At 35.8% G+C, this 27,215-nt stretch overlaps 2 protein-coding genes and 1 pseudogene across 3 annotated transcripts; 1 reads left to right on the forward strand and 2 right to left on the reverse strand.

Moving 5' to 3' along the window:
• Positions 1 to 1,579: 1,579 nt before the first annotated feature.
• Positions 1,580 to 3,348, reverse strand: LOC145586058 (uncharacterized protein At5g39865-like). Its single transcript, XM_081642778.1, has one exon. It carries the CDS (start codon positions 2,960 to 2,962, stop codon positions 2,078 to 2,080), a length of 885 nt encoding a protein of 294 aa, XP_081498904.1. The 5' UTR covers positions 2,963 to 3,348; the 3' UTR covers positions 1,580 to 2,077.
• Positions 3,349 to 4,829: 1,481 nt separating this feature from the next.
• LOC145586059 (protein SENSITIVITY TO RED LIGHT REDUCED 1 pseudogene) lies at positions 4,830 to 8,642 on the reverse strand (annotated as a pseudogene). The gene is made up of 3 exons (XR_014100787.1): positions 8,476 to 8,642; positions 6,074 to 6,248; positions 4,830 to 5,975 (listed from the first exon to the last, which is right to left on the reverse strand). The product of XR_014100787.1 is annotated as a protein SENSITIVITY TO RED LIGHT REDUCED 1 pseudogene (transcript).
• Positions 8,643 to 11,272: 2,630 nt separating this feature from the next.
• Positions 11,273 to 26,326, forward strand: LOC145586060 (flowering time control protein FY-like). The gene is made up of 18 exons (XM_081642780.1): positions 11,273 to 11,775; positions 13,177 to 13,268; positions 14,652 to 14,720; positions 15,247 to 15,351; positions 15,620 to 15,715; positions 15,798 to 15,880; positions 16,030 to 16,101; positions 16,186 to 16,283; positions 16,491 to 16,550; positions 16,625 to 16,685; positions 16,776 to 16,863; positions 17,039 to 17,102; positions 19,306 to 19,384; positions 20,206 to 20,295; positions 23,685 to 23,773; positions 24,269 to 24,771; positions 25,099 to 25,347; positions 25,836 to 26,326. Exons 1-18 carry the CDS (start codon positions 11,421 to 11,423, stop codon positions 25,905 to 25,907), a joined length of 2,325 nt encoding a protein of 774 aa, XP_081498906.1. The 5' UTR covers positions 11,273 to 11,420; the 3' UTR covers positions 25,908 to 26,326.
• The last annotated feature ends 889 nt before the right edge of the window (positions 26,327 to 27,215 follow it).

Raw genomic sequence — 27,215 nt, forward strand, 5'->3', positions numbered from 1 at the left:
CCACCCCTTCATAAGAATTTGATTGAAAGTGTTTTGAGTAAGCTTCAAGCCTTCAATTATGTTTGAAATATTTTATTTTATTTTCCTAAAACCCAGTAGTATAAAAGGGAAGCCAGGAGGGCACATAGATTAGCAGAGATTCTTATAAAGGGAATGAAGTTATCCCTAGGCAAAAGCAGATGATCCCTAGATCACACCATTTTACACAATCATTGATAACAACAACGTTAATTTGTGTTGCTCACATCAGTGCAACATCGAAGCCTGCGTTGATTCCTTGTTGTTTGGCAGATTGATAACACAATCTTGTACAGTTGTACCCTTTTGGGAGAAATTGCGAAACTCCGTTTTCAGATTTGAATGGTGCTTTCTCGCGTTGCTTCTTCTTTATCGTATGATTTTCTTAAAGATGGTTTTGGAATACTCCCCTCCTCCATCTGTTTCATAATAATTGACATAATCTGACTGAATATCTTGTCAAATCAGAAATTATACGAGGTAGTGGATACAAAATATAAGTTAAGGTTATTAAAACGAACAGTACCAAAAACCTTCGATATAACCGTGCTGCAGCAACAATAACAACAATGCAACGTAGATGCCAGCAAGAGCACGGTCAAGGGAACTCAATACGCACTGATATTACCATTCAGCAGAATGAAAATTATGGCAACCTTATCTCATTACATTCAACACAGCATAGTCACCACAAAAAAGTCATTGACATCATCTGTTCGAAAAAAACTTAGTGGGGCTTTTATTTAATTAGGGGAGAGGAAGGGGAAACAACAGATAGACCAAATTGTTTAGACTATTAAAAGATTACATGAACTTCTGTTTCAACTTAACAATCCATGTTCTGATGTTCGTGCACTTTACACTTCAACATTGACATGGACACTTCAAAAGAGAATTGGTCAGAACGTGCTGAAAATGGCCAACTATGCAGCAAAGAAAGATAAACAAGTTGAGTACTTTTCATTCAATTCTAAAGATGATTGATGCATTGATCACAATGTTGTCAATGTATAATTGTATATACCCTCACAAAATACAAGGCCGTAGATTGTAACTACATTACTGCAAGGTCGCGGATAGAACATAACAACTAAAACAGAGCCTAATGGGTGGAGGCCGCTATACAGAGCATAACAACACACTTCAGCTACATACACTCATACAGCATACTAACAAGATGTTAAAAACAAAGATCAGCATAACATTGAGTGGAGGCCGCTTGAAGGTGTGCCCACAATAAAATTTTCTTTCGTTCCTCATTTACCGCAGATCTTGCTAGGTTGGATACTAAAAGATGAGTCCATGTAACATCATAGTTACATGAGAACAGTAGTACATTCCTGATAAGAACTACTCCATAGCAAGATCTGTGTAAAAGGTCACTAAAACTCCACACTAGCCCAAAATGATTCAACAAAAACCGAGGGTTCATATAAGTGATACAATAAGCAAGTCGCTGCTCGCAAAAGTTTAAACAGACTAAATCATTCATTCAACAGAAACGCAACATAAAATCAAGTCAAAGGACATAAAACTCTGAAATTTGAGTCACAAAAATGAGTCAAAAGCTCAAAGGAATTCTCATTCATTCCAATGGGCAAAAACCATAGTATAGCCCTTCTCATTACAACAGCTTCAGTTTGCGCAATTGCGAAAAGGAAAAAAGAGTCATTAATATATACAACATAGTAAATTTACACTGCAAGTCAAGGGAGATGCCCATCATCTCCCAAGCTACAATGGAGCACACCAGCACTAATATGCTAATCTCCTCTATTCAATATGTTTGAATATTTTTTTTATTTTTTCATTTTTCGGCAAGGAGTCACACTAGCTCAGTACATACTATAAAGTATCATTTGTATCAATGACATACATAATTATTGTTCATCACGAGTCTATGAACAATGTACAACCAAATCTCCGCGATAAGGCTGAAACCGTAAAAAGGGGGTTATTCAAGCCAGACCATAAGCTAAAACACACACAAACTAACTACTCAATTATCATTTTCACACCAATATACCTGGATCACATAAGAAGTGATCATGGGAGTAATTCACAGACAACACTCCGGGCATCGAATCAGCCCGTTTTCATTGCACTCCAAGCATCTCTTCATCACCTCCTCATCCTCGTCGAATATCTTCCTACTACCACTACAGTTGGAGCAGGGCAAGAACCTCACATCACCACAACTATCACACACGAACCGCCTATCCCTCGTTGGCAATGACTGGAGAATCTTTCGGAGCTCACCGGTTTCGTTCCACTGCCTGATCAAATCAACCCCACCTACATACCTCCCCTTAATAAAAACCTGTGGCAATGTCACATTTTTCTCACCGAGCAACCCCTGTATCTCCTTCCTATACGCAGCGTCCATCGAAATGTCCCTTTCATCGACGAACACCTTATAAGCCCGGAAAATCATCCGGACAGCATCGCAATCCTCCCGGGTTCTCCGAATTCCCCTCAAACTAGTGAAATATACCACAACTCTATCCTCAGTACCCGGAAATCGAATCGTAGAAACATCTAAAATCGACCAACAATCCTTAAAATCAGAACTGAATGATTTAGCAGGTCTCAATTTTGCTAAATGATGATTATAAGGCGATTCTTCAACCTTTTGGGAATTACATTTAACAATACTATTATGATTATTATTTGATGATTTTTGGGATTCAAACAAATTTCGAAGCTGCCTAACCTTCCCTTTGATTGAAGTACCAGCTGAATCAAAAGTATTGCTATACCATTTCTTCATATTCGCCGCGTTTCGATCAACGACCGTCGAAGCGGCAGACGAAACGTATCCTTTCTTCGAGAAGGTATTTGCGACGGAAGAATGCGTCGTCATTGACCGACTAAACACAGAATTCTTCGACGAAATCGATGGCTTGCTAGTCGACAACTCGCGATTCTCTTCGAAACTCGCCATAAAAAAATTTATTTTTTTATTTTTTTGGGGGGGTTTTTATTCAATTACTCTTAAAATCAATAAATTCGGAACTGATTACACAATCAGAAAGGCAAATGATTGCGAAATTAGGGTTTGGGATATGGAAATGAGAATTTAGGGTTTCAAAAGGGGGGAATTGAAGAAAAAATCAAGAAAATGATAGAATTTCAATTTGGAAAAATTAGGAATAAAATTAAGATTGATAATCAAAGATAAAGTTGATAATTGAGATTTTGTGCATTTTATTTAGGGATTTTTCTGGAAGAATTTGAGAGTAGGACTTTTTTTTTTTTTGTTGATTTATGAGAGAGAAAAAAAAAACAGGAAAGAAAATAGTGGAGAGAGAGCTGCCTTTGAAGGAAAGAAAAAGGAAGAAGAAGAATACAATTTACAGTTGAGACTTGAGACGAATTAGAGGAGAGAGAAAAGGGTAAATCAGTAATTTCATCATATTTTGTTTTTTTTTTTTTTTAAGATTGTGTTTTTCAAATATAGTGAACTGTTTGAGTTGTAGAAACGGGAAAGAGAGAGAGCGTAGTGTCAACTGTCAAGGCCGACGCGTTTTAGATAAAGGATACTCGTATTATTTTGTTTTTATTTTTTTTTTTGAAAGCTCGTTTTTTTTTTTTTAATTTTTTTTTTTATAAAAAAAATGGAAATTATTGGTGAGTGAAAGACTTTTCTAAGGTAATATTTTAATTTAAACTTCACGAATGTGTGTTTTTGTAATGATTATACAGTATAATCTTTTTTTTTTTTTTTAAATCTTTGTTATGATTGTGTTATTTTATCTTTTGATGATTGAAGTATGAGATAGCAAAACTTGATCAAGATTTAAGTTAACATTCAACATATTTAAATTTGATTGAACTTCGGTTAATATGGTTGTGACTTGACCTGTGACTTTGTGAGTTGGATTTATGTGTGCAACATTGATAATATTCGTAATAAATATAAGTGTATCAAAATATTAGTGATTTGTAATTCAATAGAAGGACATTAATGTGATTTTATAACACCTTAAGAAGAAAAATTCAAAAGTGCTACTTATATCCCCATCTAATCAATTGTTTATTATGTCATGATTCCATGTCCCCACAAAATTCAAAGATTAATTAATGGATGTATGATAAAAACAACCAAACAAGTAAAAATCTTTTTAAAAAGTGAAACTCATTTTTTAAATTAATTGTCGTCCTACTTTCACCCGAAGACAAAGCTACCGTCCATTACAGATTACATACACTTTCTGCCACACAAAATGCAGGTAACACCAAAGTCTAGTACACAAATTGAAGCCCTGTGATCGTGGTCCAGAAGCCCTTCACCAAATTACTCGTTCCATTTGCCTTGTGAATTTCACATTCATTTTTTTTTAACTTTTTTTAGAAAATAAGTATGAATTTTGATCTTTGTAGATCCTCATTGGCACAAGCAAACCACAATATTGTTAAGCTGCGCGAGCCGAGAGGTACTCAAGCATGGCTCAAAAGCTTACTAGATGTATTTGAACACCTACGCAGTGTTGGCACACATACTAGTATCCAAAAGCATTGCACAAAACCTTTCAGTATAGGTTCTCGACTTCTCATGTCCTGGCTGTTTTTACTACTGCTGCGTTTCCTTCATAAAAAAAAATAAATAAATAAAATAAATAAATAAAAAAAAAAAATAAATAAATAAATAAAACATGCTACTGCCAAATCTAAGATTTTACTGCTATTTTTTGACAGAGTAATACTGAAATAGAGAGGGTAACAACATTATCATTCTGTGCACATTATTAAAAGAAAATTAAGAGAAAGAATCAAACTCATGTAGGCGTACATTAGGAGGAAAATGTTCGTGCAGTTCTTGATCAATCACCTGGGTGAAGCCATTTATCAAATGATGAAAAACAATCACAGGATTCACAGCAAAATCGCAGGTGATGTGTGAAACAGTTCCGATACATGTTATAAAAGGGTTACAAATGATACAACAATTGTGTTGTGCAACTGCTGCAAACTTGTGCTGTCTAATAATGCAATAAGTTGACAGCTAACACACACACACACACACACTCTTACAGGTTCAGTTATTAACTAGATAATGGGCACCTCATGCTCATCATTAGGGTTGAAAAAAAGCCAACTGGATTCATAAAAGGCTCTATTATGATCATCTGGCCCTGTTTTGACTCTGAACTCCTTCACAAAGCTCCGAGAAGCCAGGATACGCTTCGTGTATGGAGAAGCTATGTAGTCCTTGACTACAGAATTGTGATGTTCGTAAGACTCAAAACTGTTTCCAAATAGCGCCATGTTTCTCAACATATCTACATTCCAATTTACCTCTAGCAAATTGTGATACAATAAAGCCTCACAATGAGGCATGAAGAATAATGTGGGTTTTAAAGCCTGTCTTCTACCTTCCTCATTCACTGATATGACAGAACAGCCAAAAGATTCCAGAACACGGGTTTCAGTCCCAGATAGAACTGGATCAAATACCTCGATATTACCTATCCATTCAAACTTTCTCTTCATCAAGATCACTAAACAAAGCTGCAACCGTGGGGCTTCAAAAGACTCAATGCTGCCTATACCATACACCACCATGTTCATATTTGGTTCAGACCCTAAAACCCTGGAAAAACAATTGAAGACTTCAGGGTCTTCAATCTGACTCAAGAAAAGGTCAAAAAACTTGGAGCTCTCAAGTTTTTTCAAGCAAGTCTCAATTTTCTGCATTAATTTTGACTCCCTCTCTTGATTGATTTCAAGGTCAGGTGGGGCGAATGACTGTTCTTTTGCCTCTTGCTCTGTGCGAGACACTTTAGACAGACATTTTCTACGTTTCCGAGGTAGGACAACAGTCCAATCAGGATCAACGTATTCAGAATTCTCATCATAGGTTGTAGTATCAGCAGCAGCAGCCATTGCTATGTGTAAAACTTAAGTTTGTATCAGATTAAGCTGTTCACAATTGTAGAACATAGTGTGGACAAATCCTACAAGCCAAAAAGTAGGAATTAAGAGTGGTGAAGGACCACTAGACAAGCAATTCAGGTTACAATATTCAAAACCTCAATGATTAAATTGTAGCTACCTTGTAGGAATGGGGACATTGGTCACCATTTGAATCAGTTAAGCTGGTTTTTTTGCAGAAACCAAAGTATGTGGCTTAAGCATTAGGCGCCATGGCAAACAGCAACCAGCTATCAAGCCCTGGTAGGAAATGTACTTGGTTCAAATCATGGTGTTCACAAACTTGGATACCAAGCCTGCATAGAAGGGGGGGAAAAAACAAAAGGGATCAACCAGCAGATATTCAAATGAAAACGCAGGATCAGGAAAAAAAAAATAATAATAATTTAAAAAAGCGCCACAGTAGCACATAAACAAAATTGACCAAAGTAGTTATCTATTCCAGCAATCCAGACACTGTAACTTCCAAAGAATATAGAAACACACACCCACACGCACGCATGCACACACATGATTATAGGGAAGCACCAAATGCATCAGATCTGGCAGAAAAATGCAAGGTCTCCTGTTTATTTAAAAGTGCAAACAAGGAAATGAAATTCACTAATTCCGCTACTTCGATCCAATTACAGCATCCATTGCACAGAAAGGGATATTTTTTTCCCACATCAACTGATAACAGTGTGTTATTGTACATACATGTATGTACGTGTCCACATTTTAATAATAATTAAAAAAAAAAAAAAAAAAAATCTAGTATTAGTGTATTACAGTTTATATCAAAGGTATCGAACATTGCTACATATAGTTAAGAAACACAACTACAATAATCAGCTCATATATGGTAATCAATAAAGAAGAAAGAGATGGCTATCAACCTATTTGATATTTTCCTCAGTGATCAAACAAAGAGAAGAACACAGGTTTATAAAGTACAAAATCTTCACCTGACAATTTCTAAATGTATAGCAAATTAAATAAGAGTTTTTGTTAGCCATTAGCTATTGAAATACAACTTCCACATCATAAAAAATTTATAGCATTGTATAAATTCAATCCAAATAATTTATAAGTTTCTTATGAAAGAGTGATTTGGACAAAGAAGCCAAAGTTATCACCTGAACATTCAGCTAAAATACCAAGATTAAGTTATTCGAACAGAAATGTCAATAACTATCTAAAATGAGCACTCTATTACGCACAGAAAAGAATACCAAACTACCAACATAAATCACTAACCAAACAGAATACAGGTATGGAAAGCCAAAGAATTAGACCAAACAGGCAAACCCCACCCAAGAAAAAGTCAGCAGTTAAACCAACTTGCTGCCCACCAATGGCCAAATCACACAACAGCTATCATATGGGGCACATGGTTGATGAACTCACAATTGAAAGTAGAACTTCTAACAAACTCCATGACATGTAGATTGTAAAGGACGTACAATTTACTCACCCCCTTTGCCTAAGACCCTATAACAACCTTCAGACTAAGCACCCGTTTCTTCTTTTGGCCTTCATTCTCTTTGGATATCTTTAATATTGAGACATTTCTCTCATATCTAAACTACACCACGGGAATGAATTGGTAGCAAAAATTCGATCAAATTAAGGAAAGCTAAAGACAATGACAAGGACCAAGCTGTTAAAGGCTGTGGCAAGTTGGTGGATCTTTAGATTTGCAAGGTTCAGTCCGTAAAAATTGATCAAATCTGGTAATCTTTCTTCACACAAGGTAAGAGAAATGGCTTCTACAATCGTGTAGAACTGGAGACGATGCTTCAAAAGTTCAAACATGCAGACCAGGTACTATACGAGCCATCATATATGATGTTATCCACCTATTGCTACTAAATCAATTTCCATGGCCTTCAATTAAGCTGATTCCATTGTCGCTAAACCGAACAGTATGGATAACCTCTAAATCCGCACAAAATCATTCAGGATACTAAATTTACAGCATCAATATGTGGTTGTCATACTAATAATAAATCTTCCCTACTGAATGTTCTCTATACCACATTGTTTATATACTCCGTAAAATGGAAGAATCGCAAACATACATCCCAACTCAAGCTCATGGATGTGGTCCCTGAGCCGAGGCAGGAGGGGCGGCCGCCATGACCTAGGGAGAAAAGGTCCATTGCCATAGTTTTGTCCTAACACTTATAAGTGTTACAACACATTAGCAAAAAAACTTGACTCAATCATCAAATTCGCAAGAAAACTTGACTCAATTATCAAATTAGCAAGAAAAATTGACTTAATTAGGCTCGAAAATTCACATTAAATTCATCTCGCTTACAAAAAACAAAGTAAATTGCAAGTTGAAAAATTCTAGCAACAAGATTACTCGTTATAATCTTTCAAACTTTAGTAACTATAACAAAGATTAGTTCAAGAATCCATCTTGGAAGAACCCTAAATTGAGCATACTGACAATTAAATTAACGACAGTGTGAAACTAAACCCTAGATTGTAAAATTAAAACGATGATTAAAGAAATGAAAATAAAAATCTTACCTCAGAAGCTACTTCAATGGAGGATAGATAGCTCAGAAGCCGCTTCAATGGAGTACGCTTCAGTAAAGAAGGAAGAGAGATATGAAGAAGTACAAGATGAAGATTAATGAAAACAGGACTTTTCACTGGTCAACGCTCAACATCACTCCAAACTAAACCGGAGATCGGAAATTATTAAATTTTAAACCGGAGATAGGCTAGTTACATCAATTGGGAGTTTGGGACTACCAGATTGATTAAACCAGTCCCAAATCAAGACCGGATCGGTTTGGACCGAATTTTAAAATACGTAGTATACTCTATAAACTAGTTTTTGAGTTCGGGCTATGCCCCGAGTTACTCTATTAATTTCATTAATGAAATCCTTATTTACATTTAGTTTTGGTAGAATAACATGTAATATGGTGACAGTTTAGTGGCTAATGCCTTTTAATATATAGTAAATTAATTATAGATATTTGTATGACGTTATCGGAGAATAAATATAAGAAAAATAATTGTTATCGTCCAAATGCTTTTGAGCGAGTTTTATAGCTTGAGCGATTCAAACTACGGAGTATACTTAATAACAAAAAATTAGTGTTTGTCAATGAGTGGTAGATATAGGGGGTGTATGGCAATTGGCTTTTTGCCTATCTTTTGGCTTTTAAGTTTGGTTAAACAGCCAAAAAATATGTTTGGTAGTTGGCTTTTAAGCTAGCTTTTCCGCCAAAAGCCAAGAGCTAATAAGAGTAGCTTTTTCTGTTGGCTTTTAGCTTGTTAGCCCAATTTATCACCAATAAACAGCTAACAACCATTAATAATTTTACCAAACACTTTTGTAAACAGCCAGCTTAAACAATAACTTAAAAACCCAACCCATACAGCTAATACTTTCAGCTAGTCAAACAAGCCAATCAAACAAGCCAACAGCCAACCGCCGATTGCCAAACAACCCCATAGTGTTTACAGTTTACTGGCAAAAGTAGCTTATATCAAAACTAAAATTATTAGCTTTTGTGTGTGTTCGGTAAAATGTAGCTATAGAGGTGTTTGTTAACTATAGTAATAGTTGATAAATGTGTAAGTAATTGTTCTCTGTTAACAAGTTGTTAGCTATAAAGATAAACAATTAAGTACGAGTGTTTGGTGAAGTAGCAATTGAGTAGATGTAACCTTAAAAAGTATAGGAAAATTAACCAAGAGCTACCTCTATTAAAAAAAATTTAGTTTATGTCGTATTATAAAGAGTTACCTTATTTCAAAATATTACTGTATTTCCTTCAAAAAAAAAAAATATTACCGTATTACGTAGTACTTACAGAGTATTCCATAAATAAGATTTGAGTTGGAAATCTGAACACTAACCCAGCCTGCTTAATAAGAGTAATTATAGTGCTGTCAAATTTCAAATCGAAACCGTTTAACTGCCCGAAATAAACCGACCCAAATGAGAATCGAACCGATTAAAAACCGTTTTTTTGAAACCGAAAATCAACCCGAACCGTACGTGAATGAACCCGAAACTGAACCGATCCGAATAAGGTTACACCGTATAAGAACCGAACCCGTTAATGAACCGAACCAGTTCTAAACCGAACTGAAATCAAACCGAACCGAAAAAGAACCAAACTGTTTCTAACCCGAAACCGCTTTCAACCCGAAACCGTTTGAACCGGGATAAAAACCGTTTACACCGAACCGTTAACAACCCGCGACCCGTTTGCACCGAACTGTATATAAACCGAACCGTTTATTAACCGAACCGCTTGCAAACCGAATCGTTTTATGAACCGGATAGCTTATAAACGAATCGGCTACAAACTAGTAAGATTGGTATGGCTAAACTTGAAACAGAACATGATATGTATTTATAAAATCAATGAGAATTTGTATATAATTTGATGCCTATTTATGAAATGATGAAGTCTCGACTAAATATAAAATTTGTTAACCAACAAAAGGTTAGTAAATACTATCAAATTTCAATCCAAAACCATTTAATTGCCTGAATCCAAACGACTCGATAAACAATCGATTTTTTGAAACCGAATACCGACTCGAACCGTAATTTAGTAAACTCGAAATGGAACCGATCCGAATAACGTTAAACCGTAGAAGAACCGAACTAGTTATTAAATTGAATCGAAAAGAACCAAACTAGTTATAAATTGAACCGAAAAAGAACCGAACTAGTTATAAACTGAACCGAAAAAAAACCGAACTGTTTCTAACCCGAAACCGTTTCCAACCCGAAACTGTTTGAACCGGGATAAAAACCGTTTACACCGAACCGTTAACAAACCGTGACCCGTCTGCACCGAATCGTTTACTACCCGGACTGTTTACAACCCGAACCGAATTAAAACCGCTCAAGAATAAACCGAAACCGAAACCGAAACCGAATTGAACCGATAACTATTTAAACCGAACTGAAACCGACCCGCGAGACACTTAAACCGATTTCAAACCGACCCGATTTATTACCGAACCGATTTCAAACCGAACCGAACTGTCAAACCGTTTGACAGTACTAAGAGTAAACATGATGTGTTGTGTTGATCCATTGAATTAAATGGGTCGTAAACCCTAGACACTAATCACTAGCCCCTTTTTTCGTGTCTGATTCATGTCGTGTTATCATGTTGTGTCAACTTTCACTCTCTTTAAATTAATGCGTTGTTCTTTTAGACTTATTTTCAGTTCACTTCACTTCACTTCAAATCGTTTCAATATAGTCTAGTTCAATTCTGTTCATTTTGATTAAATTTAATTCGTTTTACTTATCTTAACTTCAATTCATTCCAGCGAAAACGAAACGGGGCCTTAGAACACCCCTCCGTACCAAAACTTCACACTCTATGCAACACCCACACACTTCAATGGTGAACAAAGCCACCTCTCTCTAAAACCCTAAACCAGCCCACCTCTCAATTCCCCCTTCTCTTTCTCTCTCCTCCACAACCATGATGTACGGTGAACCTCCACCCCCACCACCACCGCAGCAACAACAACAACAACAACCCCAACAACAACAGCAACAACACCCGCACCAGCACCAGCACCAACACCAACACCAGCACCAACCACCGCCGCACCACATGCAACACCCACCACCGCCACACATGCAGCATCCTCCGCCGCAGTACCAGCAGCACCCGCCGCTTCCTCCGCAGCACCAACAGCCTCCTGGAATGGACTTTCACCGGGGCCCACCACCTCCTCCTCCTCCTACTATGATGCGACAGTCTTCTGCTTCTTCTACTAATCTCCCTCCTCCGCCTCCTGATTTTCATCACCCTCAACAATCTCCTTATGAATGTAATCTCTCTTCCCAATTTGTTTTTTGTCTTTGGTTTTGTTTTTTTGGGGTGAATTGTAGTGAAGGAATAAAGAGAAGCAATGTGGTTTGATTTTCGAGATTCGGGTGATCAAATTTATGAATTGGGGGTTTAAGGGATTGATTGAATTGTTTGGTTAATTATTAGATTAATGAGTTGTTTATCTAGTTTCATTGTTTGGAAGAGTTTTCGAAATTGTTGTGGCATTAGTTTTGTGTTTCTGGGCATTATTTTTAGAGTTAGACTGTAAGGGAAGTAAAGTTGTTTGATTTTCGAGATTTGGGTGATCTAATTTATGAATTGGGGGGTTAGGGGATTGTCAATTGTTTGATTGACGAATTGTTTATCCAGTTTTATTGTTTGGAAGAGTTTTCGAAGTTTTGTGGCATTAGTTTTATGTTTTTGGCCATTATGTTTAGAATTAGACTGTCAAGTTTGATTTTTGGTGAACTGTAGTGTGGGGAAGCAATGTCGTTAGATTTTTGAGATTTGAGTGATTAAATTATGAATTGGGGGTTTAAGGGGTTTTTTATTGTGGGATTGGTTGAATTGTTTGATTAATTGTTAGATTAATTGAATTGTTTGTCTAGTTTTATTGTTTGAAAGAGTATTCGAAATTGTTGTGGTATTAGTTTTATGTTTCTGGGCATTATGTTTAGAGTTAGACTGTCAAGTTTGATTTTTGGCGAATTGTAGTGTAGGGAAGCAATGTCGTTTGATTTTCGATATTTGAGTGATTAAATTTATGAATTGGGGGTTTAAGGGATTGTTTATTGTGGGATTGGTTGAGTTGTTTGGTTAATTGTTAGATTAATTGAATTGTTAATGAGTGTATGGAGGGTTTCGAAAATGTTTTGGCATAAAGTTTATGTTTTTCAAAATTATGTTTGGAATTAGACGGTCAAGGTTAGTTCAATTGTTGCTGATTTTTTTATTGAGTATTTCCCTGCATTTCAATTAGATTATGTTGGAACAGCCCTGCGTGTACTTGCTGACCATTTTCTTTTAAAAGCAAAATGCAATTTCCACCCACCCTTTCTAAGAAGTTAATTTGTCTCCACCGACCACCGCATTTCCCCACCTATAATAGGATTATGATTATAGTGCTAGGTGGTGGATAAATTTTGCGGACATTGTGAGTTTCTGAATTAGTGTCCTTGGATTGGGATTTATAAATGAGATGAGATTTAGGGAACTAATTTAATGAACATAGTACATGAAGAGGCTTATGATATATCAAAATTATTATTATTGTAGGAAAGCTGATTACTTTGTATTATTTGAGACCTTTAGGGATAGTCTTGGTGGAATACTTGTTCTGCAGAGAGTGTTACTGAATAAAGCTGAAGTGATCACTTCTTTTCTGATTTGCTTTTTGTAGCTCATGCTGATAGTTATGCTGCAAAACGGATGAGAAAGCTTACACAAAGACGAGCTGTGGACTATACAAGTACAATTGTCCGATATCTTCAGGTATTGAATACGGAGTATAGTTCAAGTAGTGCATCTCCAATTGACATGGCAGGAGCTTCTGCATTTTGAAATTTGGACCTTCACCCTTAATATCATCTGAGCTCCTAGGCAATGTCCTGGTTTTTCATATGGCAGTGTTTGGGTACAAGGATATAAATTGATTTTATTAAATTCACTATCTTGAATCTTAATTTCAAAAATTAGTATCAAATACACTGTTAGGAAATTTTTAGATTTCACATCCTGAATTTTCAACTTATATTATGATGTTTAGAAGGTAAAAGTTTTATTTTGAAATTGAAAACAACTGCTAGTGAAATTATTTGATTAATCAACAATGGAGGCAAATGTATACTTGAGAGTGGTATACATGCATCTACTATCTTTGCCACCAAATCACAGAAGTGGTATCTAATTCAGAAACTCTCATTTACTGCCCTTACAGCATTACACTGAAATTATACCAATGGAATGAAATTGTTTCTTTCCGCCTCAATTTGAGCTGTTTCTTACAACTTGTCGATTGATTTCTGAAGAAAGATTAGGCTTTTTTTTTTTTTTTTTTTTTTTTCTATTTTATTTTATTTTATTTATTTATATTTATTTTTAATTTTTTAATTTTAATTTTATTTTTTAATTATTTATTTATATTTGGTTTATTTTAAAAGATTTTCTCTTGAAGAATGGAGACTAGATCTTTCTTTAGGAATTTGATAGGTTTTTCCATCGCTTGTTTTTTAAGCTCTCAAATTGTTCTTCTCAAAGAATGTAATAGATTTCCCAAGGAATATAATAAGATAAAAACATAATTCTCCGCTTGCGTATTTCTCTCCTCAAACTATGCTTCGTTGCTTCTTGTCTTAGTTGTGACTTGCTAGTCTTGTGACGGTGCTTGCAGTGACATATCAAGGTGTGTTCTACACCTGGAGAGATTGAAGAGTTAGGAGAATATAATGATGAAGGTGAAGCAAAAGATAATGACGTAGATTAAAATGCTTTTTCTTTTTTTTTTTTTGGGTTTTGATACTCGTTTATGCAGGTTTTTGAATTACTGCAATATCTTATGTCAGTAGCCATGCAAGCATGATTACATGTATGTTTTGCAGTAGGTTATATCACTTATCTGTGTTTATATGTAGGCTGTCACCTAGGCTATGACATTTTGATTTGTATAGAGGACTTCCTCTTTATATTATTGTTGGATGTGCATTGAACTGCAGTATATTTGTGGAATTTTTTCCTGGTTTGAATTACTGATCATTCATTGAAGTGTTTTAAGCTGAAAACTTTTATACTTCTTGCCCTGTCTTAAAGTTTCTTATACTTATGGTTCCTAATGTAGATTTTCTGAGCGAATATTCTTTTTATACCTGTTATTTACAGGTTCGTATGTGGCAGCGGGATTCAAGAGACCGAACGATATTGCAACCTACTCCTGCTGCTGCTGTTGATGTGAGTGGCCTCTTTGCACTTTTTTCCCCCTAAAATATGAATTTATAGTATACATCCTCCACTCTATAAAGCTCGCAACTTTTGACTTTTTCAATTCTCAATGCACAAATTTGAGATTTTTGACTGTTACTATCTTTAATTCTTTAATTGTGTTTTAACAATATATACAATAAATTAAATTAAAAAATAAACATTGAGACAAAACCAACAATTTTTTTATTACTTAGTCTAATTGTAAGTTTGTTTATGAATAGAGCATAAAATTTGTATATATGTGCTTAAGTTGAACTGTCGTGAGCTTTGAAAAACAGAAGAAATTATGCCTTGTTCATAAACAATCTGAATTTTCAAAATATTGTTCGGTTTCTATTAATTTCAAATTATTGTTAACCTGCTAGACATTGCATATTGGGAATGCTTTCTAGAAGTATGAATTATTGTTCGGTTTCATTTTGTCAAATTCTTAGGCGCAGGAAAAAAATTATTGTTTGTTCACATTGTTGTTTTCTTGTAACTGTTGGTGCAGTTGTTGCCACCAGCTGCTTATTCTGATAATCCATCAACAAGCTTTGCAGCAAAATTTGTTCACACATCTTTGAACAAAAACCGATGCTCTATTAATCGTGTTCTGGTAAGTTTGGAACTATTGTTGTTGGCTGTGTCATATACTATTGTTGTTGAGGGTTTGCTATGCTTCTTGCAATACCTTTTGTCTCAAAACCATTGGAAGTTTTAGGTTGCAAAGGACTAGGGAAGTAGTTGAAGTAGAGTTTTTTAATATATGCTTCTTGCAATAGTGTCATTTTTGGTGATGAAGTGGCTGCCCATTTTTGTTCAATGTGAATTATTATCCATCTTACTTACTTTTACACTGCGCTGTGACTGGCTTATGATAATAGTGGACACCCAATGGAAGGCGTCTGATTACCGGCTCACAAAGTGGTGAATTTACTCTCTGGAATGGTCAGTCATTCAACTTTGAGATGATCCTTCAGGTATGTTTGATTGAAGTTGCAAATCTTTTTGTTTTGTGAAGTAGAGGACAATTCTGACCCTGTAATGGTTTACTTTGTGGAGGCTCATGAACAAGCTGTCAGGTCTATGGTATGGAGTCATAATGAGAATTGGATGGTCACCGGGGATGATGGAGGCGCAATAAAGTAATGTATTTTTAATGGATTGTTTAAAATTTAATTGATATTTCTCACAGAATCTTTTAGCAATCTTGCAAATTCACCCTTTGTACTGGAATGAGTCTATTTAATGCGTTTGATTGTTGACATGATGCTCCTAACTGCGCTTTTGCTAGGTATTGGCAGAACAATATGAACAATGTCAAGGCCAACAAATCTGCTCATAAAGAATCAGTGCGGGATCTGAGGTAATTATTTTAATATTTCTTTTACAGATTTGGAGTTTGGAGTTTTGATTAATGTCTCTAATTTGGATTATGGTTGTGTAACAGCTTCTGCAGAACAGACCTGAAATTTTGCTCTTGCTCTGATGATACTACTGTAAAAGTTTGGGATTTTGCCAGGTGTCAAGAGGAGACATCATTAACAGGTAATGTGCTTTGTGTATTTGTAGCTGGAAAATAATTTGCCAACTATGCCATGAACATGATATATTATTTAGTTTGGCTGCCTAAATTGTTTAGTTGAAATTGCCTTTAGCATATCCTTTTCCTTTTTCTCCTCTCCTCTCTTCAATATTGTATATTGTGCTTATTGTAACCTAAGACTGTTGCACTTGTGGCTTGAACTCAGGCAGGCCATGGTTGGGATGTGAAGAGTGTTGACTGGCACCCCACAAAGTCTTTATTAGTCTCAGGTGTGTAAGGCTGTTAGCTCTTTACTGCAAATTTGCCTATGCATACAAAGATGTTTACATAGTTTTCTGCTCAGGTGGTAAAGATAACCTTGTGAAACTTTGGGACGCTAAGACTGGGAAGGAGCTGAGCTCATTGTATGTAAATGTGCATACTCTTTGATTCTGTAACTGTTCAAATTAAATAAATTAAAGTTTCTTGCTTTTAACTTTGCTTGTATTGTTCAGTCATGGTCACAAGAACACTGTGCTTTGTGTCAAATGGAATGACAATGGCAACTGGGTACTAACTGCTTCCAAGGATCAAATTATCAAGGTATACACTTTTCATTTTTGTAATCGTCTACATTTTTCTTCCTGAAGCATTTGGAGGGAGGGTGGGTAGGGTAGGGTGAAGGATATGTGAAGAAATCAGTACTATAGCCTTTCCGTAATATGCTATCAAATTCTTGTGTACAGATTGACCTTGAATACTGTCATTTTTCTTGCAGCTGTATGACATAAGGGCTATGAAGGAGCTTGAATCATTTCGTGGCCACAGGAAGGACGTCACTGGTAGGGATAATGATATCTCGTGAAAATAAATGATTACCCCGTATAAAAAAATAGACTATTCCCTTTGTTGCCCATTGATCTTCCTACTTCCCATTTAGGTTTGCTTTTCATAGATCTTTCTAGTTTTGCTTTTATTACTGACTGAAACGTATGCACGGGATATAAATTTTATGAAAAATACAATTTAGGAAGCTACTGAGGAAAGTTAATGGGATTGATACTTATATGGGAAGGTAATGTTGGAAGTTAAGGAATTTTGGGTTCCCAAAAAAGTATTTATAAATTTAGTGATACACATATTTATTTGAAAAAAATTTAAAGAATAAGGTAAAATTGATTGCACATAATTTGTTTATTGAACTTTTAAAGGCTATTGTGAAAAGTTGGGAAATCATCATTTTTATTATTACCATCTTGCCTTACCCACCAAATGGGTTCAGTCATACTGTTTAGTTATATTCATGTTTTGCACAAGTTACAACTTTCTCTTTCCTAACAAAAAATTCAAACAAGGGACCTACTTTCCATGAACTCCCTCCTTCCCATGATTTCCATTGCTACAGTAGATAGGAAGAAAAATGGAGAACCGAGGGAGTATTTGTAATGGACTCATACAGTTGCAAAATGATTCAGGATATCTCTTTAGAAGTTAAAATGACTTAATTTTATAGAAAAATCTTTTCTAAAATATGCTTTTATCTACTTAAATGATATGGTTTGAATTTTACATTCACCTTGTTTATTTTCTGGAATATCAGGCCTTTATCATATGATTTAGAACATCCCAATATGGAAATCATACCCTGTAAAATGGGAGGAAGTATTATTCTTTTAGGAGATTAGTATGCTGATATTATAGATATGTTATGTGCAATAATTTCCAACTTGGGGAATAGGAAAACTATAGTACCAACTATGTACTACATTCAAGGCTTTGCTTCTGAAAGTTCTTTACGCTTTCCACTTTAGTCCATTCCTGAAAGTTCTCTACTCTTTTACTTTATTCCAGTTTTGGAAACTTCTTTTGATTCGTTCTGTCATACTTTTTTCCAACAATTTATTAAACCACCCACTTCTTTACACTCTTTTACTTTTCCACTTTTTCTTACACACACCTTTTTACACACTCTCCCTACTTTGTCCTCCTTTTTCTTGCACCCACTCACTACATCAACACTCTCTCACCAATTACATTTATTTGTGTGCAAATAGTAACTGTAAAGAACTTTCGGGATTGGAAGTGGTATTCTTTTTCATTAATACTCACTACCTGTGGAATAATTTTAAAAATCAATGTCATGGAAGAATAGAATAACTGCTATGTGATTTTTTTCTAACTCTTCAAAAGTGTTGGCCTCATTAGACATGTCTGTTTGCGTTCTGTTATATTTTGAGGATCAAACCTAAGTTTCTGTATTTTTGTTAACGGTTAAAAAGAAATGTCAGTTGGAAAAAAAAAAAAAAAAAAAAAAAAAAACTCTTCTACTATTTACTATTTTTGGCAAGTACATTTTACCATCTGACTCTTTTTCCTCACAACATTTACACCTTTTTACTCTCGCCTACTCCATCCACCTTTTCACAAACTATCTCTTACATTTTATCCACATCTTTTGTACACCCTGTTCATTTATCCTGGAAACAGTAAACGAGTAAAATAAATAATCAAGGGAGTATTTGTATAAGCCATAAACATCCTCATATAAAATTATTATAGCTTAGTTGGTAGGCTACCCAAATCAGACATGTAGTCAGGAGCTCAAATCTTATGAAGATTGATTTCCTTATATTTTTTTTATTTATCTATTATGCCTTGGTAGCTTTTGAAAATTTTATTTTACTTTTTTAAAAATTGAATTATTTTATAAAAAATGTACAAGTAGTTCATCTCCCACACAAAACTGAAATAATTCTGGTTCTGCTGCCTGGCTTGGTTGAAGTCAGCCTTTCAATGAAAAGCCTACATGCCATCCACCCATTTATATTTAAACAAATTTAGGAAGACCTCACATGAAAAGCTTATAGTCACCCACCCATTTTTTTTCCTCTCTACTTTCACTTGCATGGTCTTGTGCAAATGGTTGTGAGGCAAGTAATTGAGGATGTGGTTTATTTTTATGCTATTTTCCTTGTTCTTTATTGATTGCAAAACTAATGTTATTGAAGGTTTATCCCTCTTTTTTTCTCCTCTTCCTCTTATCAGCATTGGCGTGGCATCCATTTCATGAAGAATACTTTGTCAGTGGAAGTTATGATGGCTCCATTTTCCATTGGCTTGTTGGGTAATATCTTTTTCTCTTAAATAATATTTTTGCTACTTTCACCGCAGAGAGAGAGAGAGAGAGAGGGGGGGGGGAGGGAGGGAGAGGGAGAGGGGGAGAGAGAGGGAGAGGGAGGGGGAGAGAGAGAGAGAGAGAGAGAGAGAGAGAGGGGGGAGAGGGAGGGGGAGAGAGGGGGGGAGAGGGAGGGGGAGAGAGGGGGAGAGAGAGAGAGAGGAGAGAGGATTAAATCTCAAAATTGTTCAAATATCTTGAACAATGTGTTTTTAAATTTTAATTATGTACCTTTTTGTTCCTATAAGAATCAGCCAAAGGCTCTCTTTTGTTCCTAAAAGAATTAGCCAAGGGCTCTATTTTGTGTGTGGCTGTGCTGAGGAGAGAGGAGAGAGGATTAAATCTCAAAATTGTTCAAATATCTTGAACAATGTGTTTTTAAATTTTAATTTATGTACTTTTTTGTTCCTATAAGAATCAGCCAAAGGCTCTCTTTTGTTCCTAAAAGAATTAGCCAAGGGCTCTATTTTGTGTGTGGCTGTGCTAAAAGGCTGCTTTTCTATCTGATGATGGAATTCCATTTTGAAATTAAGGACTGCCGCTTTATTGTTATGGCAATTTACTAGGTGGAAAATTTCCTGTAATTGGGATCTGATAAACTTCCCTACAATACAATCCAAAGCATTTTATTCTGGTGATTGAATATTAGTCATACAATAAGTAAATTATTTTAAAAATATTGTTGACTAAGTGATATTTATTTAGCAGGTCAAATTCTTATTGCCAATGATAAATTAATCTCATTCTCTGCTATGACATGCTGAGTGCAGGCATGAGACTCCACAAATTGAAGTTCCAAATGCCCATGATAATGCTGTGTGGGACCTCGCTTGGCATCCTGCTGGATATATTTTGTGCAGGTTAGTTTAATCTCCTAGACGAACAGGATTACATGATTGTAGAATATCTGTATGTTGATTAGTTATTCTAATATTACTCCATCTATCCCAGTTAATTGAAACCTTTATCTCTCTAGGATGTCCTACATTAATTGAATCATACCTTATTTTATTAGTTTCTTTTTTTCAGTAAAGTTCATGGCTTGCCGCCCATATCCACACTCCCCGTATTATCTCTACTTTTTTTTTTTTTTTTTTCACCTCTTTAATCTCCATGTCATTTTCCTATGTTATATGTTATATAATATATATTGTATGAGGGGAGTAACAGATAAGAATGTGGGTGGGGGATGTGGTGTGAATGCACACACCTATAGGACTGTAAGTTTAAAGGGGGGACAAAAAACGGGAAAGAGAATCAGGGACCTTTATTACATGTGTGTGTTATTGGTTTGTTAAGTTTTTTTTTTCCAGGATGGAATCATCCCAAATGATTCTATAATGATCTCCACCCCCGATAATTTTGCAATTCCTTAACATCCTCACCACCCCCAATCCACCTTAAACATCACCCCCAAAGCATAACCACATCAAAGCCATTTGCCACACTGCTGCCAAAGCTATCCATGGTAGCCGTTCTTAGTTTTCATACCCCCATTTCTGCGGGAAGACTCCATCCTTAAATCCAGATCATAGTTAATAATTACTTTCACCGCCTCCCAACCACCTCTTGCTCCAACACCCATCCATCTTCAAAGAGAGAAAGATAAGACATGAAGGAGAGGCAGTAGCTGGGGAAAAACAAAGGAAGAAAATGATGTCACCTTGGTTATGAACTAAAAGGTGGTTAAATTTGAGTTTCAATTTTTAGATCTTTTTTTTTTTTTTTTTCCGTTTTTTGGAGATAATATTCAACTAACATAAAAACATTTATGCAATTCCATTGGAAGTCTGATTTGTTAAGAAAGAATGCGATTTTCTTTTCGTGGCAGAAGTGGGAAAGTGGCAGTGATAATGGAAAATGGGTGGGTATAGCGAAGAAACTAAACTAATTGAAAGAGAAATGATAATTTTTTTCTCTTTCTTCCTTCACTTTCTCATTATGAAAACTATGAGCTAAACAGACTGTTGTGACAATCCACCTTTTGAGGGTCAGAAACTTAGAATGTGTGTTATATTCTTATTTCTTAGTGACGAGTGCTGGGCTGCTAGTCGTGCACAAGAAATGTGGTTTTGAGCTATGTTACTCGGAAGAGTCCGAGTAACATAGGTTTTGAGAGTGCCTAGAGGGTACCATCAAGAACATGAAAGGGGTATTTGGATGGTACTTTCATTGGAGATTGAAATAAATTGAATACATCGTCTTAATTTAGAAGAGATGTGTGTTGATTAGCACCACCTGATCAATATTGAACCCTTTTTTTTATTTGAATTTGGTGTAAAAGGATTATGAGTGTCGATACCTGCATATTTGACTTCTAAAAAATTGCTCACAAAAAAACATTGCCAGCACACAATATGCATACAACTCTAAAATATGAACTTGTCCATGCTCAAACAAGCATGGTTTAAAGAGTTTCAAAACATAAAATAAAGTATAGATTCCTTCAAGTTGATTATAACTCAATAAAAGGCAAATAAGATGCATTTATCAAGTGAGGGTGGAGACTGTGGGATTATTTTGACTTGAATTAATGCTATGTCTTCAATTCTCATATCTCTTGCCCAACCAGGGCAACCACCATCACCTAGAAGACATACTCCCCTATCTGGCCACTTCCACCCTATCAAGCACTTTCAGTTGTTTCCCTTGTGTAGCCACCACCACCTAGATAGCCATTGTTGCAAATGCTCTCTTTATCTCTCAATGTGGAACCCACTCCTTTATACATCACCACTACCATCTCCCTCACCTGTCCCAATGCTCTATTATCCCCTCTCCCCTCTTTACATTGATCCTGCTTCTCTCACCAATATCCGCAACTTGAATTGCATTAAGGCTTTAGGTTTGGAACCAAGTGGTCAACTAACCATGAAATGGTTTGAGGCCTTCACCTACTCTCTTGCTGTATCCTCTCTTTCTTGAGGGAATCAAAACAAAGACAGGAAGACATGGTGATGGAGCGGATTCTAACTTGTTGGCAGCCTCTGTTCATTAGTTCTTTACTCTCCTCTCTAGTAACCATCTGCAAGTAAAATACTTGGTGAAACTGCATGCTTAAGTCTATGCACCTTGCTTTCTTATACTTTTGATTGTGAGATGCTACCTCCATTTCATAATCTTCTAAACATTTACAGTTTGCGCGTGTGGGTAGATGTAGCTGAATACCTCAAGAAAGACTGAAAGAAATATGTATATCTGACCAAATTTTTATATCTTTTGTTTTCCAAGAACGCAAATGAATTGACACCTTGTACATTCAAGAATAGTATGATGGAGACCTCGATTGGAGGATGATGACAGAATATGTTTCTTTTTTTTTTTTTGACACAGTGGTGACCAAACATTCATATTGGTAGGAGGGGGGGGGGGGCGTATTGATTCTTCCCATTTTTACCTTTGTCTATTTTCAAGCTACATGGCTGATGGTACTAAGCCAATAGTCTTTGGTTTTCCTGCTTTCATACTCCCTCTGCTCCATTGCCTGTTAGAGTGTTAGTATGTAAATATAAATATAACCATGGGGTATGTAAATATATACATAAGCATGGGTTACCCTATAGAAAGTTCTAATATCCTTTGAAAATGATTAATGACTACTCAGAGGTACAAAGAAACTGGACCTTATTAGGGAAGGCAAATAAATGACGCAGTATCCCAATCGTTACAATTGGTGTCACTTAAAGCTGGGTATACAATTCTTAAGATAATTAAAACATTTTTCGAAAAATGACTGCAACATTCAATTTACTTATCATTGAATATCTATATTAAAACAGTAGCTTAACAAAAGAAGGCTTTTTCCCACCATTAAAAAAGAACTTTATTACATTACAAAGCAGCAATGCAAATAATAGGTAATAGGCCTTACAAGATAACAAATGCCCAGAATCAAAAGGCACTGAAGAAAACAGGAACAGATAGGTCAAAAAAGGTGATTTATTTTCTTCATCTCTTGTATAGTATGCAGTATCACTTTTTTGAGCAGACTCAGAAAGGAATACCTTTAAAATTAGAATATTAGATCATTTTTTATCAGGGTTATGTAATGGCAATAGGTCCAAAATTGAACTTCCGTATTTCTTGTTTCACTGACTTGAGTTGCACCTGTTTGTTGGGGAAAAATCACTCATGTGAAACTTATTTATGTTTTAAGGGATTATATAGCTGATTCAAATTATGTAATGTTTGCTGCATGGCAATATTAATCTGCTTAACATCTCTAACCATTGTCTCCATTTCTTTGCAGTGGGAGCAATGATCACACGACAAAATTTTGGTGCAGAAATAGGCCAGGAGATACTGGTCGGGATAAGTTTAATGCTGGCTACAACCAAGGTTTTTACTTGGATTTTTGTTCTGCATGTTCTTTAGTGCTTTTTATTATGATTCTAAATTTTTGGGGAACATGATGTCTTCACTCAGGCTGATTTTTTTTTTTTTTTTTTTCTTTTTTTCCTAATGATCAAGCTGATTTTAGTGTAGATTTTAATCGAATCATTAGTATAGTTTATAATACTAAGTTGTTGATTTTTTTACTGATTGCAACTTGAGTTTATTGACCAAAAGCTCAAAACTGATATTTAGTGAATAAAATTTATTTTTACTGTATTATTTTTGTAAGATAAAGAGAACATGTCCACACGGGTTTGAATTGGTGATTTCAGCTGGCCTCCTTTGGGGAGGGAGGGTGAAGTTGGTCGACATATATTTAATTTAATGTCATCAGTGCAATTAGTTTTAAATTTATGTATAAGCATGGATATGAAGGAGCTATATCAGTGTTCTTGACCTGCGTGCTGCATTGTCTAATTTCTTTCCTGTCTTCTGCAGGCTACAGTGAACAAAATCCAGCTTTTGCAAATCGTGCAGCTGGGAATTTTACTATGCAGGAACAGCCGACAACACCGGGACCATTTCCTCCTGGACTGTCACGAAATGAGGGTACAATTCCTGGTGTAGGAGCTGTGATGCCACTTTCCATTCCGTCAGTTGATAATTCTCAGGGAGAGCAGAAGCAGGCTCATCCACCTCCTTTGCCACCAGGCCCCCATCCTTCTATGATGCCTCCCAATCAACCTCAATCATATCAACATAATCCTCAACAAATTCCACAACAAGGAATCCCCCAACAAATGCCTAATTTTCCACAGCCACCTCCAAATATGCCTCAGTTACAGCCTCCATCTCATATGCCGCTCCATCCACATCATCATATTCATCGGCCCCCTCCCCAAATGCCACCACATAATATGCCCTCTAACATCCCTTCTTCAATGCCTGGATCCATGCCGATGCCACCTACATCAGCTCAAATGCCAATGCCTGGCCCTATGGTAAAATTTCATTGACTTAACTATTGTGTACTTGGGTTGTTGACTTCATTGTTTTTGTATCCACTAGATTTTATGCTTTTATTAAGTTCAGTCAGTGGGTTTCATTCCTAGTTTCCTCTTGGTTTTTTTATGGGCTTTTGTTTATCCAATCTTTTGCAGATTTCTTAAAGGGAATAGGGTTTACATGATTGTCTCGTTCCTACTTTTAATGGGCATCTCATTTAATTGTCTTGACTATATCATTCTTCCTCTCCCACATTTCTCCTTGACGGGGATTGCTTGAAATGTTCTTTTGGTTTCCTCTGTTGATCTTGTGTTTTGTTACAGGGAATGCAGAATGCTACAAATCAAATGGTGCCACAAATGCAGCAAGGGCATTACATGGGCATGAACCCTATGCAGTCAGGTCCCATGCCTAGTGGCGGAATGCCTTCCTCTGGAGGTTTCTCAAATGGCATGCCAAATATGCAGGGCCCACCAAGTACGAGTGGGCCACAAATGTATCCTCCTGCAGGAGCATTCAACCGTCCTCAAGGTGGACAAATGCCGATGATGCCTGGGCTTGGTCCTTATCAGGTACGTGTTTGAGATGCTGTTTATCTGTCAGCATTACCGCATTATATCATTTAGATTGTTGTTTTAATACTCAATTGAATTGGCATATTATAAATTGCCATTTTTTGCTAAAGGATATTGAATTAAAATGGGAGAATGTAATTGTGGTTATGTGACATATTAGGAAGCTTACAAACCTTGTTGCTGCCAAGTGCAAAATTTTCTTCTGCAACTGATATGTTAATGATTAAGAGGTTTATCTTTGTATGTGAACTGACAAATATTCTTCTAATAAAACTTAAGGGGTAGAACAAAACTGTGTTGCTTTAATTGCGAAAAAAAAAAAAAGAAAGAACAAACTGTATGTGGCCTAGTGAAATTATACCAAGACTCAATCTTCCTATTCCTTGCTGTGAAATGCAGCAAATTGACGAATTTACAATTATAAATGTTTGTTTATTTCCTTCATTTAATTTCGTAAACTAAACTGTTCTCACTATGAATGGCAGCCTTCTAATCAAAGTGGTATGCCACAGCCTCCTCTACCACCTGGTCCACCTCCGCAGCAAACACAACAGTAGGCATATTGGTACGCACCTAAATTAGCATTGTTAATCATACCTGTGGACTTGGGAAGCATGCAGTTGCGGGTTCATGGAGGTTGACCCACCTCTGCATTATCTCGAGCAGATGGGTGAAGAGCAACCAGTGGTAGATGATTCACCATGAACTTTTTGACTTCTATTTAGTCAGCGGATACAACTGATTGTATATGGATGAGATGGCTGTTAAACAAGTTTTGGTCTTCAAATATTCATGGCGCATCTGTCATTTGTACTTGTACCTAGGGAATATCCATCCCTTTGTTGTAGAAAGCCCTTTCTTATTTGAGCTCTTTAGATTGGCAGAAATTAGTGTTTATTTTTTCGAAGAAAAAGCAAGTATTCTGAAATTATTGTTTGAAGTGTGATTCTGCCAATTTACCCTTTTTATCTTTTCATTTTGTTATGAAATCACTCACTACAGCAATTCAAAGCGATCGCATTCAAACCTTAAGATACCAAACCCTTAAGGCTTAATACAATTTGTCTAATAAGAGTTAAGAAATCTAGGTAATATTGTAACAAATAATATTATAGTAAGTAATAAGTTCAGAAAAAATCTAGGTAATATTATGACAAATGAAAGTGAATCATTAAGCAGTATAACTAATCCAACATTTGATAGAAATAAACTGTAAATAAAATACCAGAAAGGTTAGCAGGGCCTTAGTAGACTCGTGGTTTGAAAATTGCTCTCATCTTATAATTTTCTGTCTATTGTCTTTTTTTTTTTTAAATTACAAATAAGGTTCACGGGGAGCCCTTCCTCTGGGGGGGGACGAGGTTCGAACTCCCGTCACACAGGGAGCCAGGGAGGGGAATGGAGGGACTAACCATCCGTCCATCTCCTAGATCCTGTCCTTTAATAGAAGGTATATCCATATATATAATAGTCTAATCGATCGCGAATTTTGACCTTAGGTTACTCTTAATAATAATACATACTGTAGTATACTACTATTATATAGCAAATGTTAAAAATTTAATACTCCATATTTTGGATATACACAAGAACTCATTTTATTTATACCCAGAAGTTAATATATCCCACTACTTTACTAATATGGCAGTAGTTAAAAATCTTTGACCACATATATAGTAGACACTAGACAGTAGAATTACATGGAATTAAAGGAGTGTTTTGTTTCATACTACTTCGTATTACAATTGCCCTATCTTGCTTATATAACATATTCCTATGATTAAAAAAATATAACTACTTTGTAATTGTCTTATCCACCTTAATTTTGTTAGAAAATTACGTGTTCTGTGGTTCCGTCTAATATT

Source organism: Chenopodium album, chromosome 16 (assembly GCF_948465745.1).
Source record: "Chenopodium album chromosome 16, dcCheAlbu1.1, whole genome shotgun sequence".
NCBI lineage: Eukaryota > Viridiplantae > Streptophyta > Magnoliopsida > Caryophyllales > Amaranthaceae > Chenopodium > Chenopodium album.